At 50.5% G+C, this 14,077-nt stretch overlaps 1 protein-coding gene across 1 annotated transcript; it reads right to left on the minus strand.

The window, feature by feature from the left end:
* Positions 1–5,108: 5,108 nt before the first annotated feature.
* PLPPR3 (phospholipid phosphatase related 3) lies at positions 5,109–13,835 on the minus strand. Its single transcript, XM_035117752.2, has 7 exons — positions 13,761–13,835; positions 12,664–12,849; positions 11,565–11,694; positions 8,619–8,814; positions 8,365–8,422; positions 7,569–7,742; positions 5,109–6,401 (listed from the first exon to the last, which is right to left on the minus strand). The coding sequence occupies exons 1-7, from the start codon at positions 13,833–13,835 to the stop codon at positions 5,109–5,111; spliced, it is 2,112 nt and encodes a 703-aa protein (XP_034973643.1).
* Between the last annotated feature and the right edge of the window lie 242 nt (positions 13,836–14,077).

The following is a 14,077-nucleotide window of genomic DNA, read 5'->3' on the forward strand; positions in this document are numbered from 1 at the left end:
AAATGGTGGGAAACCCAGCCAGATGGGCAGGGTATAAAAAGTAAAATTAGTATTATTAAACTCCCCCACACTGGAAAAATCGATTGCCCAGCAGTATCTATGATTCAAAGAGGAACCAATTGCCCAGAAATATATATATATATATATATATATATATATATATATATATATATATATATATATATATATCAAAAGGGGAACATTGCAGCTTGCACTGTCATTTCAAGCACACGACTTTCCACCGAAGAATCCAGGGAATTGTAGTTTGCTAAGGGTGCTGGGAATTGTAGCGCCGCGAGTACTTCCAGGAAACTTGGAAAGGGAATGAGGAATCTCCTAACGACTCCCAGGGAATTAAGGGAGATTTGGCCTCCCCTGAAAGCCCTGTTGCGGATTTGCAGAATCCCAGCTGCTTTTGGTGCACAATTTTTACGAGTTGTTTCTGGGGTGGGGGTGGGAAATCCCTTTCCCAGAATATCCACCTGGATATTATGGATTTGTCTATTTCCTCTGCACAGAACCAAGGAGGAAGGCATTAACGCCTCTCCAGCTGCCTGCGGGGGAAAAAAGAGGATTCTGGTGTTTTTTTCTCCCCGCCAAGCTGAGCTCTAATTAGCTTTGTGCGCCTAGATAAAAAAGAGAGCTTGGAAGAGGAGATATTAAAGGCTTAGCAGCTGCTTTGGAATGAGTAAATCACAAAGGGTGAAAGTGTTTTCTCTTGCCAACCTCCCGGGAGACAGCAAAGCAGAGAAAGAGAGGTGGTTGCAGAATGGCCTGGCGGGACGTGGGATTCCCCCCACAGGGATGATGCAACCCGGCTTTCGGTTTGCTCTGTGTAGCTGTGCATAGGTGACATTCGCAAAATTCTCGTTTACGAAGCTATTGTACTTCCAACCTTGCTGTATGCTTGTGAAACGTGGACCACTTATAAACACCATCTCCAACTCCTCGGAAGATTCCATAAACAGTGTCTCTGGAAAATTGTACACATCATTTTGGAAGTCAGCCGAACTAATGCCAAAGATCTCCAGTGTTGAAGCAATGATTCTTCGACGTCAACTTCGTTGGACTGGCCATGTTGTGCGGATGCCTGATGATCGTCTTCCAAAGCAACTCCTCTATTCCAAACTTAAAAATGGAAAGCGTAATGCCTGGTGGTCAACAAAAGAGGTTCAAAGATTCACTCAAGGCAAGTCTTTAAAAATGTAGTATAAACACCAACAACTGGGAAACACTGGGCTGCAAGCGCTCCAGTTGGAGAACAGCCTTTACCAAAGATGTCATGGGCTTTGAAGTAACTCGATCTCAGGACACAAGGGAGAAACGTGCTAAGAGGAAGGCGCGCTTGGCAAACCCTCACTGGGATCCACTCCTGCCCGGAAACCTATGTCCCCACTGTGGAAGGACGTGTGGATCCAGAATTGGCCTCCACCGTCCCTTACGGACTCACTGTTAAAACCGTGTTTATGGAAGACAATCTTACTCGGCTACAAGGGCGTACCCACCACGGGGCAAGTTAGGGCAGCTGCCCTACTCTAGAAGCAGGGCTGGTGGGCAGAGGCGGAGCACAGCCCGGCGGAGCGCGAGTTCGCCATTCCCGCCGCGCTGCGCCGCACCCTCCCTCCAGCTCCCCGGCGCGCCCTCAGGCAAGGCCAAGCGCGGCGGGGAACCAGGGAGCGCGGCACGGCGCGGTGGGCGGGAACGCCGAACTTGCGCTCCGCTGGGCTGGGCTCCGCCTCCGCCCACCAGCCCTGCTTCTAGGGAGGGGCACAGCCCGGCGGAGCGCGAGTTCGCCGTTCCCACCCGCCGCGCTGCGCCCTCCCTCCAGCTCCCCGCCGCGCCCTCTGGCAAGGCCAAGCGCGGCGGGGAACCAGAGAGCGTGGCGCGGCGGGCGGGAACGCTGAACTCGCGCTCCGCTGGGCTGGGCTCTGCCTCTGCCCACCAGCCCTGCTTCTAGGGAGGGGCACAGCCCGGCGGAGCGCGAGTTTGCCGTTCCCGCCCACTTTGGGGCCCCTCCCCTTCCGTGCCTTGGCCCCTCCCCTTGCCCCCCCCCCCTAGTTTTGATCCTGCTCGGCTACAAGGGATCGCCGAAGAAGATGAAGAGGTGTGTGCCAAGTGTTGATTGTGACTTGGGGTGCTGCTCATCTTGGTGAATTATTATAAACGCACACCCTCTGTTCTTAATGAGCGGTTGATTTGCAGCCTCTGTAAAGCACTCTGGCTGCAGCAGCAGCTATTCCCAAGGAGGCTCCAATGGGGGAAGTGACATAGCACAGTTCCCACCGCCGACCCCACCATGGTCTCGAAACCACGCGCTTGGAAATCGGTCCATAATTAATTTTTATTTCTCAGAGACAGAGCAAGGCTTCCCAAAATCTCTCGAAGGCAACTGCCCACCTGACAAATGAATTGCAGGGGTCGTTCTTAAGGGGTGGGCACCAAGCTTCCTGTTTCTGCCCCCCATTGTGAGACCATGGAAGTTTGCAGCGGTGCATTGAGATTGGCACATGCCAATTGTATGCAAATATGCATCTTCTTGCTCCTTGAATGTACCAGGGAGAGAGGAACTTATAAATGCCTTTAATGCCCATCTTGTGCCCGTTTCTCCTCATGCTTCCCCTTTCAAAAAGGACCCCCCTCTTCTATCTAACCACTTCCCCATGCCATTTGTTGGGGGGCCCCTATTAAAACAACAACAGCCCCCCCATCATCTTCCCATAAGGTTATACATTCCTTCCTCGCAGACATAAAGGCTTCTATTCATGCCAACATTCCCCTTAAGACAGCGGATCCTGGACACAGGGCTCGGGTACCCAGCCGGCGTCGCTATGGAAACAGAGGCCCAGAATTCCCGGAGGCCTAGTGAGACGCCTTTTCGGGAGCCCTCCAAAATACTGGGTTTTCTTCCCCTCCACCCACCCCAAACTTTATATATATAGAGAGAGAGCTTCTCTTTTAACACAGACTAAGTCCTACTCAGACCCATTGAAATGAATGGGCAGGACTAACAGGCCAACTCATTTCAATGCTTGAGTCTCAGTATAGCGATGGGTACAGCTCCTAAGTCCAATGTTTCGCCCCTGAAAATAGGGACGTCCTTTTCCATCCCCTCCAACATTTCTCCCGTGAAAATAGGGACGTCCTATTCCATCCCCTCCAGCATTTCTCCCGTGAAAATAGGGACGTCCTATTCCATCCCCTCCAGCATTTCTCCCATGAAAATAGGGACGTCCTTTTCCATCCCCTCCAACATTTCTCCCGTGAAAATAGGGACGTCCTTTTCCACCCCCTCCAACATTTCTCCCGTGAAAATAGGGACTTCCTAAGGAAAAGCAGGACATTCCGTGATCAAATCAGAAACCGGGATGGCTTCTGTATATCCGGGACTTTCCCTGGAAAACAGTGACTCTCGGAGGGTTTGACCAGAAGCTGTCCTAACAACCAAGTCCAAAGAAAGGGCAGCCTTTTCCGCTAGGAACGATTAGGCGCTTGCTTAAAAATGCAATTCCGTCAAATTGGCGGAAACCATGGCTATTTCCTCTTTCAGGAAACTCCCTTGCCTGAGCAGGAAGAGGATAAATAATGGATAATCGTGAAAGGGGGTATTCGGTTTTCCGCGGATCCATCTACAGCAAGAACATTCATGGTTTACTTAAACTTCCTAAACCTGCCTTCTTAACCTCATGGCCTTTGGATGCCACTGGACTCCGAATCCCATCAGCTCCTGCCGATGGAAGTTGGAGTCTAAGGACATCTGGAACCAAGTGAAGGAAACATCTGGTTGTCTATAGGAAATACGGATCTCACGGTAGCGACTTCGAAGGGTGGAGATTTTGACGTCTCGGTAACGTAGCATCTGGAAATTAAGCCCTAGTCCTCCCGCCCCGCCCCGCCCCCCTGCATTAATAAACCCATCTCATGCGAACAGGGGGTGCCACCCCCTCTACAACCCCACAGGCCCCCCCCATAAGGCTATACATTTTACATTCCCTCCCTACTTCAACCATTGGGCCGTGCTTCCTTATAAACCCTCATGGTAATACATATATCTCCCCATCACATTCTTAGGGACATGATGGAATCTGCTCTGGAAACCTCGTGACTAATAACAGCCACCGTTTTTTCAGACAGGGCAACCAGGGTCTTTCCGCCCCCCCTGCCCCCACCCCCACTAGTTCTGCCTTCGCTTTGCGCCATTTTGGGGAGGGTAGAATCTAGCACCCCAAGAACGCCCTCTCCACCTGCCCCAAACAAAACGTATCGGCCTTATGACTTCTGATGCTTGCGGAGTGCCTGCCAACAGTATGCGTGGCTAAGCAGAGCCCCCAAGGACAGGAGCAGTCTATCCCCAGAGACTAAATGCTTCGGATAAGCCACGTTTGTTGCCTCCTAGTATAATCTTGTTGGCCGCTGCAGGGAAGAACGGACACGGCGGACGCTTCTGTTCCCTCGGCACCCTAGCCAGACATCCTCTCTTTTTCAAGACTTATCTCCCCCTCCTCTTCTGTCTCCTTTGGGCACCCCAGGTATTTACAGATTCCCTCCCCGCTTTCGTCGGAGACAAAGAAAACATCTCTGAATCATCACCGGGGGAGGCTTCATCTTGCAAGCTAAATGACCCACCCACCTGACTTTGCCAAGTACGACACACCCTCCCATTTTGCAAAAGCGCAGGACTCCTGAGTGCACCAAGCGGTACAACCCTGCGTCCCTTCCGTAATGTTTAAACCATCCCATGCCAGGCTCTTGGCTCTGGCCGGCTTTACAATCAGTAGTTACGAATAAATTACACTTGTCCTGAAAATCAACAGCACTGATAATTTGTTGGGTATTTTTTTAAAAAATTCCTTCAGCGGTCCCTCAATGTCTCCGATTCCCTGTGTGGAGGATGCTGCGATAATCCAGAAGAGGGGTAGGCAATTCCTTGGCTAAAACACAGCAGGAAATCCCAGAAATTTGGTCTCCAAAGTAGATACTGGATCTTCGCTGTTCAACTCTCGGTAAACGAAGATCTTTGCCATGAAGATGGCGACTGAAATCAATTTTATTTTTGGAAATGGGGTGAATCGTTCCCATCCCATTTCGGCACCGCAGGGCGCAGGTCGGACCTAGTCTTTGAACCGCCGGTTGGCTTGCATCTTCTTGTAGAAGTTTTCCGTCTCCTCCGCCAGGCCGTCCTTCTCGCCAACCGTCAGGCTCGTCGGCTTCCGGCGCAGCGTCGACTCGCGGCTGGGACCCCCGAGCATGTTTTCCGCGGGGCTGGTCTCACCGCCCCCCACTCCCGCCGCCACGTTGATGGTGGCCACGCTGCCGTACCGTGGCTCGTCCTGCTCGATGTCGCTGACCGACGACCCTGGGGAGACCCCGGCACTCTTGGCCGGCCGGAAGCCGCGGAAATCCTTGCCCATGTCGTTGAGCTCGTAAGCGTCCAGCCCGTCCGACACTTTCTGGGTCGCTTTCCATTCCCAGGGCCCGTTCCCGGAGGAGAGGTGCACGACCGGGTGGTGCGGGGCGTGTGCATCGATGGTGACGACGCTGGAGCTGTCCCGTTCCGATGGGGACCGGTACTGCGAGGAATCGGAGCTGGTGGACGACGAGGACGTCTCCGAGTGCTTGGGCGTCACTGAAACCATCCCCGGCTGCTTTGACATGGCGATGACTTGCATGAGGCGCGGAGGGTTGGCCACTCTCTGCGACGCCGACCCTTTCTCGGCCATCATCATCCATTTTGCCCGCACTGCCGAGCTGCTCTTGGGCGAAATGTTGGCCCCGGCGTTGGCTTGGCTCTCCTCGGGGATGTGGACCAGCTGAGTCGCTCCGGGCCTCGGCTGGATGAGGACCCGGGGACCCATGGCGGCGCGCTCGGCCGTCCGGGCCTGGACGGTGGGGTACAGCGACGGCGGGATATGTTCGTCGTCCTCTCCGACCAAGCAATCGGAGCCGACCCGTCGGGCCACTTCCTCGGCCAAGGTCATCCCCCGGCCTTCCACGGACTTTTGCTTCCATTCGGTAATCAGCTGCTTGGACCGCGAGGCGTCCACGGGGACGTGGATGGTCATGTGGCGCCGGGCCGGGTCGTCCATCGAGGGCGTGTTGACCCTCGGCAGTGTGTTGCTGAAAGTGACCATGTTCTCCTTGCCCATGGGGCTGCGGGGGGCCAGAAGGTCCACGTCGACACTGGCACGCTTCAGGCTGCCCAGGGAGTTCTTCTCACGCTGGACCTGCCGGTTCATCCCCTCCAGCCGCGTCTGCGGGTTCAGCTCGTCGGTACTGACCGACTTGTTCTGGTGGTAGACGGAGTCATGGCCTCGCTGTGTCAGGGCCCTCAAAGCGTCCTTGGCGGGAGGGTTGGATGGGGCCTTCTCGGTCGGAGCGCGGAAGTTGCCCACGGCGTGGTAGGCCTGTTTGGGGGAATGAGATGGCAGCTGTTAAGACCGGTGCCGGATTTACGTATCAGCTCACCAAGCTCTACCTTGGGGCCCCATTCTCTTGGGGGGCCCCCCAAAAAATAAAGGGGGGGAAACTGGATGTATATTTCCAAAATATAAAATAAAAAAACAAATAGGCTAAAACCTACGTACAGCAACAGTGTTTTCTGTTGTGTAGGCTCCTAGGGTGTAAGTCATGGGCCCCGCCTGCTAGCCTGCTCCCCCAAATATCACTGGTTTGCTCCTTTCTATATCCATTACTTTGATATAATACATATTTTGTTATGTGCAAATGGCTTGAGATACCTATTAGGTCCATAAATGACCATATAGCATATATTCAAAATAATAATAATAATAATAATAATAATAATAATAATAATAATAATAATAATTTATTATTTATACCCTGCCCATCTGGCCGGGTTCCCCCAGCCACTCTGGGCGGCTTTCAACAAAACATTAAAATACAGAAATCAAACATTAAAAGCTTCCCTAAACAGGGCTGCCTTGAGATGCCTTCTAAAGGTCTGGTAATTGTTGTTCTCTTTGACCTCTGGTGGGAGGGCATTCCACAGGGTGGGTGCCACCACCGAGAAGGAAGAACACAAAAAACAGCGACAATTTGTTGTTGACAAAGGACAGCTGGACATAGAAAGGGCGCCATTACCTTCAGCAGTTTAGGGCAAGGGTAGGCAACCTAAGGCCTGGGGGCTGGATCCGGCCCAATCACCTTCTCAATTCGGCCCACTCATATTTTTACATGAGTAGACTGTGTCCTTTTATTTAAAATGCATCTCTGGGTTATTTGTGGGGCATAGGAATTCGTTCATTTTTTATTTTTATTTTTTTGCAAAATATAGTCCGGCTCCCCACAAGGTCTGAGGGACAGTGGACCGGCCCCCCGCTGAAAAAGTTTTCTGACCCCTGTAATATAGAACTTGCTAGCACAAGTTAGGAAGGATATTAATAAACAAGACATCCTTTCCTGCCTCCCTGAACACTCCCACTTGTTCGCCCACTCGAACCCTGACTCACCGCATACCTCTTGAACTTCAGCCTCGGGGTGCCCCCAACCCCAGTACCCCCCCAAAAAAAGTGGTAGAGTCCGGGAAGGGGGTCTGAGGAGAAGAGACTTGCCAGGTAGGCTGCGATCCCCGATCCGATCAGGAAACCCACGTAGACGTCGATGGGGTGGCTGCGGTACTGGGTGATCTGCGTCAGGCCACAGATCCCGGCCGCGATGGCAAAAGCGAAGACCAAGATGGGTTTGAGAAGCTTGGTGCTGTCGGAGATGATGGAGTTGAAGTACATCTGCAAAGATTTACGGCGGAGGTCGTGAAGGTGCTCTTCGAAATGTAATAAAATATCATATATATATATATATATATTTAAAACTTCCCAGTCCAGGGCTGCCTTCAGATGCCTTCTAAAAGTCAGATAGTTATTTATCTCCTTGAGGGTGTTCCACAGGGTGGGTGCCACCACCGAGAAGGCCCTCTGCCTGGTTCCCTGCAACTTAACGACTGCCAGAAGACCTTCGGAGCTGGACCCTGGTGTCCGGGATGGACGATGGGGGGTGGAGATGCTATTGACTCATTGGGGGGCATGGCTGTGGGCTTCTGTTGGGGGAGCACAGCTAAGGGGGCCATCATAATTCGGTCTTGCCCTTCAACATTTTCCACCGTGCCGTGGAAAATACGGCAAGGAGTTGGAAAAGGGCAAAGTATATATGCTAAACTTTTGAAAACATAATTTTAAAGATTGCAAAGTTTGCCACCCTTGCTGTGAAGGCTGAAACGTAAGCAGATGGGGGGGGGCTTTTTTCACCCCAATACTCAACCCCACCCTAGCCTGGATCACAGAGATGCTTCCTAGAAATGAGGAGTCGATTCTTATCATCCAGCCAGCAGATCACGGAGGGGGAGGGACTCACCGACACGTAGACGGCGGCAAAAGCGGAGAGCGTGGCGTGCTGGGAGGGGAACGTTTTCCTGGGAAAAGGAAGGGGAGAAGGAAAAGTCACACAGGAGCAATTGCCACTGCAATTATGCAGGCTGGGCTGCAGGGTGGGGGGCGATTCGGGCCCCCCACTTAGCTCCAGCGGGTGGCGGTCACCCCGCCCCGGGGGCGTCCCGGCAGAGAATGCTCCGCTGCCGGCTTTCGAAGCGCGTCCCGTCCCGACCTCACCTGGCCGAAAGGATGGCGTGCTGGTCTTGCCCTGAGCAGATGTCCTGCGTGATGTAGGGGTTGGCGTCGCAGGAGATGCCCAGGAGGGTGTAGTTGGGCTTGCAGACCGTCAGGAAGAACGGGGCGTGGTACCCCGTGGCCAGCTGGATCACGTCTGTCACGAGGGCCGTGGCGCAGAGACCGAAAACGTGGACACCTGCCGGGACGCCAGAGAGATTTGTTTCCCACTGGGATTAAGCCCAGGGATAGAGAACCCACTGGCCGGGTTCTGTGTGTGTGTGTTTCCTTATCCAGTTCTTCAACCCCCATTCTGGTGCCAAGCAAGGTCCGCAGACAGGGCCGGATTTAGGTTTGATGCGGCCCTCAGCTCCTGAAGGTCACGGGGTCTGTTCTATGTCCAGCTGTCCTTTGTCAACAACAAATTGTTGCTGTTTTTTTGTGTTAAATAAATGGTATATGGCCACTGATGGACCTCATAGGTATCTAACGCCATTTGCACATCACAAAATATGTATTTTATGAAAGTCATCGTTTGACTGAAATACCATTAAGAAGAAGTATATTAATCATGAAATACAATTAAGAAATACTGTATATAAATAGTGAAATGGCTATTAAGTTCTAACTTAAAATGGTTTTTGATTCATAACAAACTTAATAATGCAAATACATCGGCATTTGGCGAGAACAAAAGTTCCTTTAGAAACACCATTTACAAAGACTCGTCATCTGGTCTCTAGAAACTTCCTATAACGTGAAATAGGTGCAAATATATGGTGCAAACTATATATGATGAGGAATTATATATAGCAGGATGTAGGCACCCTATATATAGGTAAAAGTAAAGGGACCGCTGACCATTAGGTCCAGTCGTGACCGACTCCAGGGTTGCGGTGCTAATCTCGCGTTATTGGCCAAGGGAGCCGGTGTATAGCTTCCAGGTCATGTGGCCAGCATGACTAAGCCGCTTCTGGTGAACCAGAGCAGCACATGGAAACGCCGTTTACCTTCCCGCTGTAGCGGTTCCTATTTATCTACTTGCATTTTGACGTGCTTTCGAACTGCTAGGTTGGCAGGACCTGGGACCAAGCAATGGGAGCTCACCCCGTTGCAGGGATTCGAACCGCCAACCTTCTGATCGGCAAGCCCTAGACTCTGTGGTTTAACCCACAGCACCACTCGCGTGCAAATATATGATGCAAACTACTAATAATTATATATAGCACGATATAGGCACCCTATATACAGATATGAGCAAACCAGTGGTATTTTAGGGAGCAGGCTAGCAGGCGGGGCGCATGACTTACAGCCTAGGAGCCTACGCAACACAGAACACAGTTGTTGTATGTAGGTTTTATTTTATTTCTTTTTATTTGGAAATGTACATCCAGGTATTTTCCCTTTTAGTTTTTTGGGGGGCCCCCAAGAGAGTGGGGCCCTAAGATGGAGCTTGTTTAGCTTATACATAAATCCAGCACTGATCGCAGGCGACGTATTGCCATCACGATGCCAGGCTGGGCAAAGAGGCTTAGCAGCAGAACGTTGGCTTTTTGTGTAGAAGTTCCCAAGTTCAATTCCCGGCACCTCTGCATAAGGCTGGGAGAGACTCCCTCCCCAAAACCCCTGGGGAGCCTGTTGCCAGTTAGCTAAATGAGTCCAGCGGTCAGCTCCCTGCGTTCTCATTGCCCCTGCCCTCCCCTCTCAGCCATGAGGACTAGAATCTTAGCTCTCTGGAGTTTTTGGACCAGGGAGCCTTTTTCCCCCTCATCGGGGATTGGAACCTGGTATCTCCTGCGTGCAAAACAGGTGCTATGATAAGGTGGATGTCATTGAAATTCCTGTTTTGAAATGGAGACTAGACCATAAGAGGAGAAAGGCTGGAAATGAAAGTGTATTTGGGCAGGAAGAATCTTGGACATTAAGCGTACCGTGCTTAATTAAGAAGCAAATGGAGAACATCTGACGAATGCAAACTATCAGGTTCTCATACACGCAGAAGGAAGGGGAGGGGATTTATTTTAGAAATAATAATTATTTACCAACTGCGGTTCCACGAGTAACCACAGCTTCCGGAAGTGTTAAAATATAGCACATGCAGGAATGGGCAAATGGATAGCAGATGGGTAAGGATAATATTGATAATGATCGCCGAAGAATTGATGCTTTTGAATTTTGGTGCTGGAGGAGACTCTTGAGAGTCCCATGGACTGCAAGAAGATCAAACCTCTCCATTCTGAAGGAAATCAGCCCTGAGTGCTCACTGGAAGGACAGATCGTGAAGCTGAGGCTCCAATACTTTGGCCACCTCATGAGAAGAGAAGAATCCCTGGAAAAGACCCTGATGTTGGGAAAGATTGAGGGCACAAGGAGAAGGGGACGACAGAGGACGAGATGGTTGGACAGTGTTCTCAAAGCTACGAACATGAGTCTGACCAAACTGCGGGAGGCAGTGGAAGACAGGAGTGCCTGGCGTGCTATGGTCCATGGGGTCACGAAGAGTCGGACACGACTAAACGACTAAACAACAACAAAGGATAATAAGTTGAAAATAACAAACAAACGAAAACCCCACTAAGGATAATTATAGGGAATGAAAGGTCAATTAGAAATCACTGGCGCAAAAAGAGAAAACATCAAGGACTGAATGCGGGAATTTTGAAAAAAATAAATTGTTTTGAATTGAATTCGTTTTGATTTGTGGTTGATTCATTAAGATTTGGAAAAATCGATAAGAATGATTTGGCAAAGTGGGGGGGGGGAAGGAAGCAGGTGTTTTGCCCCTGAGCTACAGACTTTCTGCTTCTGGGGCATCAGGAGGATGCTAAGAATCATGGCTTATCTTTTCTGCAAGGCTGAATGAGAAGGAACCACCGGGCAGGGTCTGCCCTCTGTATGCCCTGAAAAGTTGGGTTTATTAGGGGGCTCGGAGGACGGGGACGAACTTACCCACAAACCGGACTGTCCTGCGGAGGAAGGAGTTGAAATTGCAGCCGCCGGCGTTGATACTTCCCTCGGAGCTGGCGCGGCCTTTGATGTTGGACTGCAAGCAGTAGACGATGCCTTCGCCCACCATGATCTGAAAGGGAGGGAGGGAAGGAAGGAAGGAAGAGGGGCGGGGTCAGAGAAAGCCCCTCCCCTGCCCAGGTGGGTGGGGCTTGTTGACAAGGGAAGTGAAGGGATGGAATAGGACGTCCCTATTTTCATGGGAGAAACGTTGGAGTGGATGGAATAGGACGTCCCTATTTTTATGGGAGAAATGTTGGAGGGTCTGCCGTTATCCAATCCCCGAGTCGTATGAAGGCAGGCCTGTATATGATTTTTTTTAAAATATAGGTTTAATGTTTTATTATGTTTTCATATATGTTGGAAGATGCCCAGAGTGGCTGGTGTCAGATGGGCAGGGTATAATAATAATAAGGTAAAAAGTAAAGGTAAAGGACCCCTGGACTGTTAAGTCTAGTCAAAGGCAATAATAATAATAATAATAATAATAATAATAATAATAATATTGTCCCTATTTTTCATCGGAGAAACTCTGGAGGGTATGGGAAAGCAGGAATCTTTTGCCCAGTGTGGGACCTGTACCCACGACCTGCAGATTAGGAGCCTCCTCCTCTACTGACTGTAAGGTAAAGATAAAGGGACCCCTGACCGTTAGGTCCAGTCGCGGACGACTCTGGGGTTGCGGCGCTCATCTCGCTTTATTGGCCAAGGGAGCTGGTGTACAGCTTCCAGGTCATGTGGCCAACATGACAAAACCGCTTCTGGCAAACCAGAGCAGCGCACGGAAACGCCGTTTACCTTCCCGCTTGGAGTGGTACCTATTTATCTACTTGCACTTTGACGTGCTTTCAAACTGCTAGGTTGGCAGGAGCTGAGACCGAGAAACGGGAGCTCACCCCGTCGCGGGGATTCAAACCGCCAACCTTCTGATCAGCAAGCCCTAGGCTCTGTGGTTTAACCCACAGCGCCACCTGTGTCCCTTCTACTCACTGTAGCTATAATAAAAATCCAAGAGGGAAGGAGAGGCCGGAACGCTACTTACCGAGGCTGCAGGGGCCGCGAAAGCCAAGCTGAGGAGCATGAGCAACGGGATCATCTCCTCATTGGTCTCCACGTAGGGCATGGAAAGAGCCCGGTCGTAACATTGGAAGCCCACCTTGGCTGGCTTGAAGAGGTCCGTCAGCTCTAAGAAGTAGAGCGTCACAATGGAGGAAGCCACAATGGGCAGCTGGAAGACAAAGGGAGAGCGAGGGAAGAAGCATGCGCTATCTTTTGGGTAGGAGAACCTTTTTCGGGTGGACGTGCAAGATAACCAAAGCATTCTGGGGAATGATATATATACAGAGGTACCTTGGTTCCCAAACGCTGAAAACTCGGATGGAAGTATTTCGGTTTTCGGACATTTTTCGGAAGCTGGACGTCCGACATGGCTGTCAGCTATTGTTTCCGGCACGCCTGCACCAATCAGAAGCCGCGCCTCGGTTTCCGAACATTTCAGAAGTCAAATGGGCTTCCGAAACGGATTAAGTTTGACACTTTTGTTTTTGCTCTTTATTTTACATTTTTGTTTTTGAGGCTTTTTTGGTTCATTTGTTTCTGTGACTGCGCGGAACCCAGTCCAGCTACTGACTGATTGATTGTGTGATTGTGGAAATGGATAAAAGACCCCCATCCAAACAATGACTATCACCAGTCATTGAATTAAAATTTAATTTTTATATTTATCATCTACAATACTGCCTTATTTATTTTAGAACACAGCGTATTGATTATTGCTTACATTTTATGGACGAATGGTCTCGTTAGATAGTAGAATTCATGTTCAATTGCTGTTTTAGGGGTTGTTTTTAAAAGTCCGGAACGGATTAATCCGTTTCGCATTGCTTCCTATGGGAAAGCGCACCTTGGTTTTGGAACGATTTGGTTTTGGAACAGATTAAGTTTGAGAACCAAGGTACCACTGACATGGAATACTAAATGGCTTAGTTTATGTAAAATATGCAGGGATTTAAGCTACGCAAAATGAGCCATGGAAAGAGAAGAAGGGAAGTCGTTGATATTTTAAGGTTGTTTAAGGGAATATTCTGAATTGTAAAACAGAAAATGTAATTCTATATCTGACGGAGAAGTTCTGCTCACCTCAACAAAGTAGAAGCAGGGAAGGAGAGTCATGCTGTCTTTCGGAGCCTTTGTCTTCTCCTTTGCCGAGATCATGGTGCCAGAGGTGCGCTCCAGAGTTAATCTGGCGGGGAGGGGTCTCAGCCTAGGTTCTGCTCATCGCTGCCATGGGACACCACAGAACCAAAACAAGCAGGAGTTAAAATCACAGAATTGCAGAGCTGGAAGGGAACCCCGGAGGGGGGGGGTCATGTAGCCCCACCCCCTGCAACGCAGGGGAAACTTTTGCCCAGCGTGGAACTCGAACCCACAACCCTGAGCTTCAAAGTCTCATACTG

Source organism: Zootoca vivipara, chromosome 6, assembly GCF_963506605.1.
Source record: "Zootoca vivipara chromosome 6, rZooViv1.1, whole genome shotgun sequence".
Taxonomy (NCBI): Eukaryota; Metazoa; Chordata; class Lepidosauria; order Squamata; family Lacertidae; genus Zootoca; species Zootoca vivipara.

Excerpts from the sequence above, each read along its gene's own strand:
- PLPPR3 (XM_035117752.2), bottom strand. The coding sequence starts at position 13,835 with ATGATCTCGGCAAAGGAGAAGACAAAGGCTCCGAAAGACAGCATGACT. Across the intron at positions 11,695-12,663 it reads TCGCGGCCCCTGCAGCCTCG|ATCATGGTGGGCGAAGGCAT; the intron begins GTAAGTAGCGTT and ends CCTCCCTTTCAG. Across the intron at positions 8,423-8,618 it reads CACGCCATCCTTTCGGCCAG|GAAAACGTTCCCCTCCCAGC; the intron begins GTGAGGTCGGGA and ends TCCTTTTCCCAG.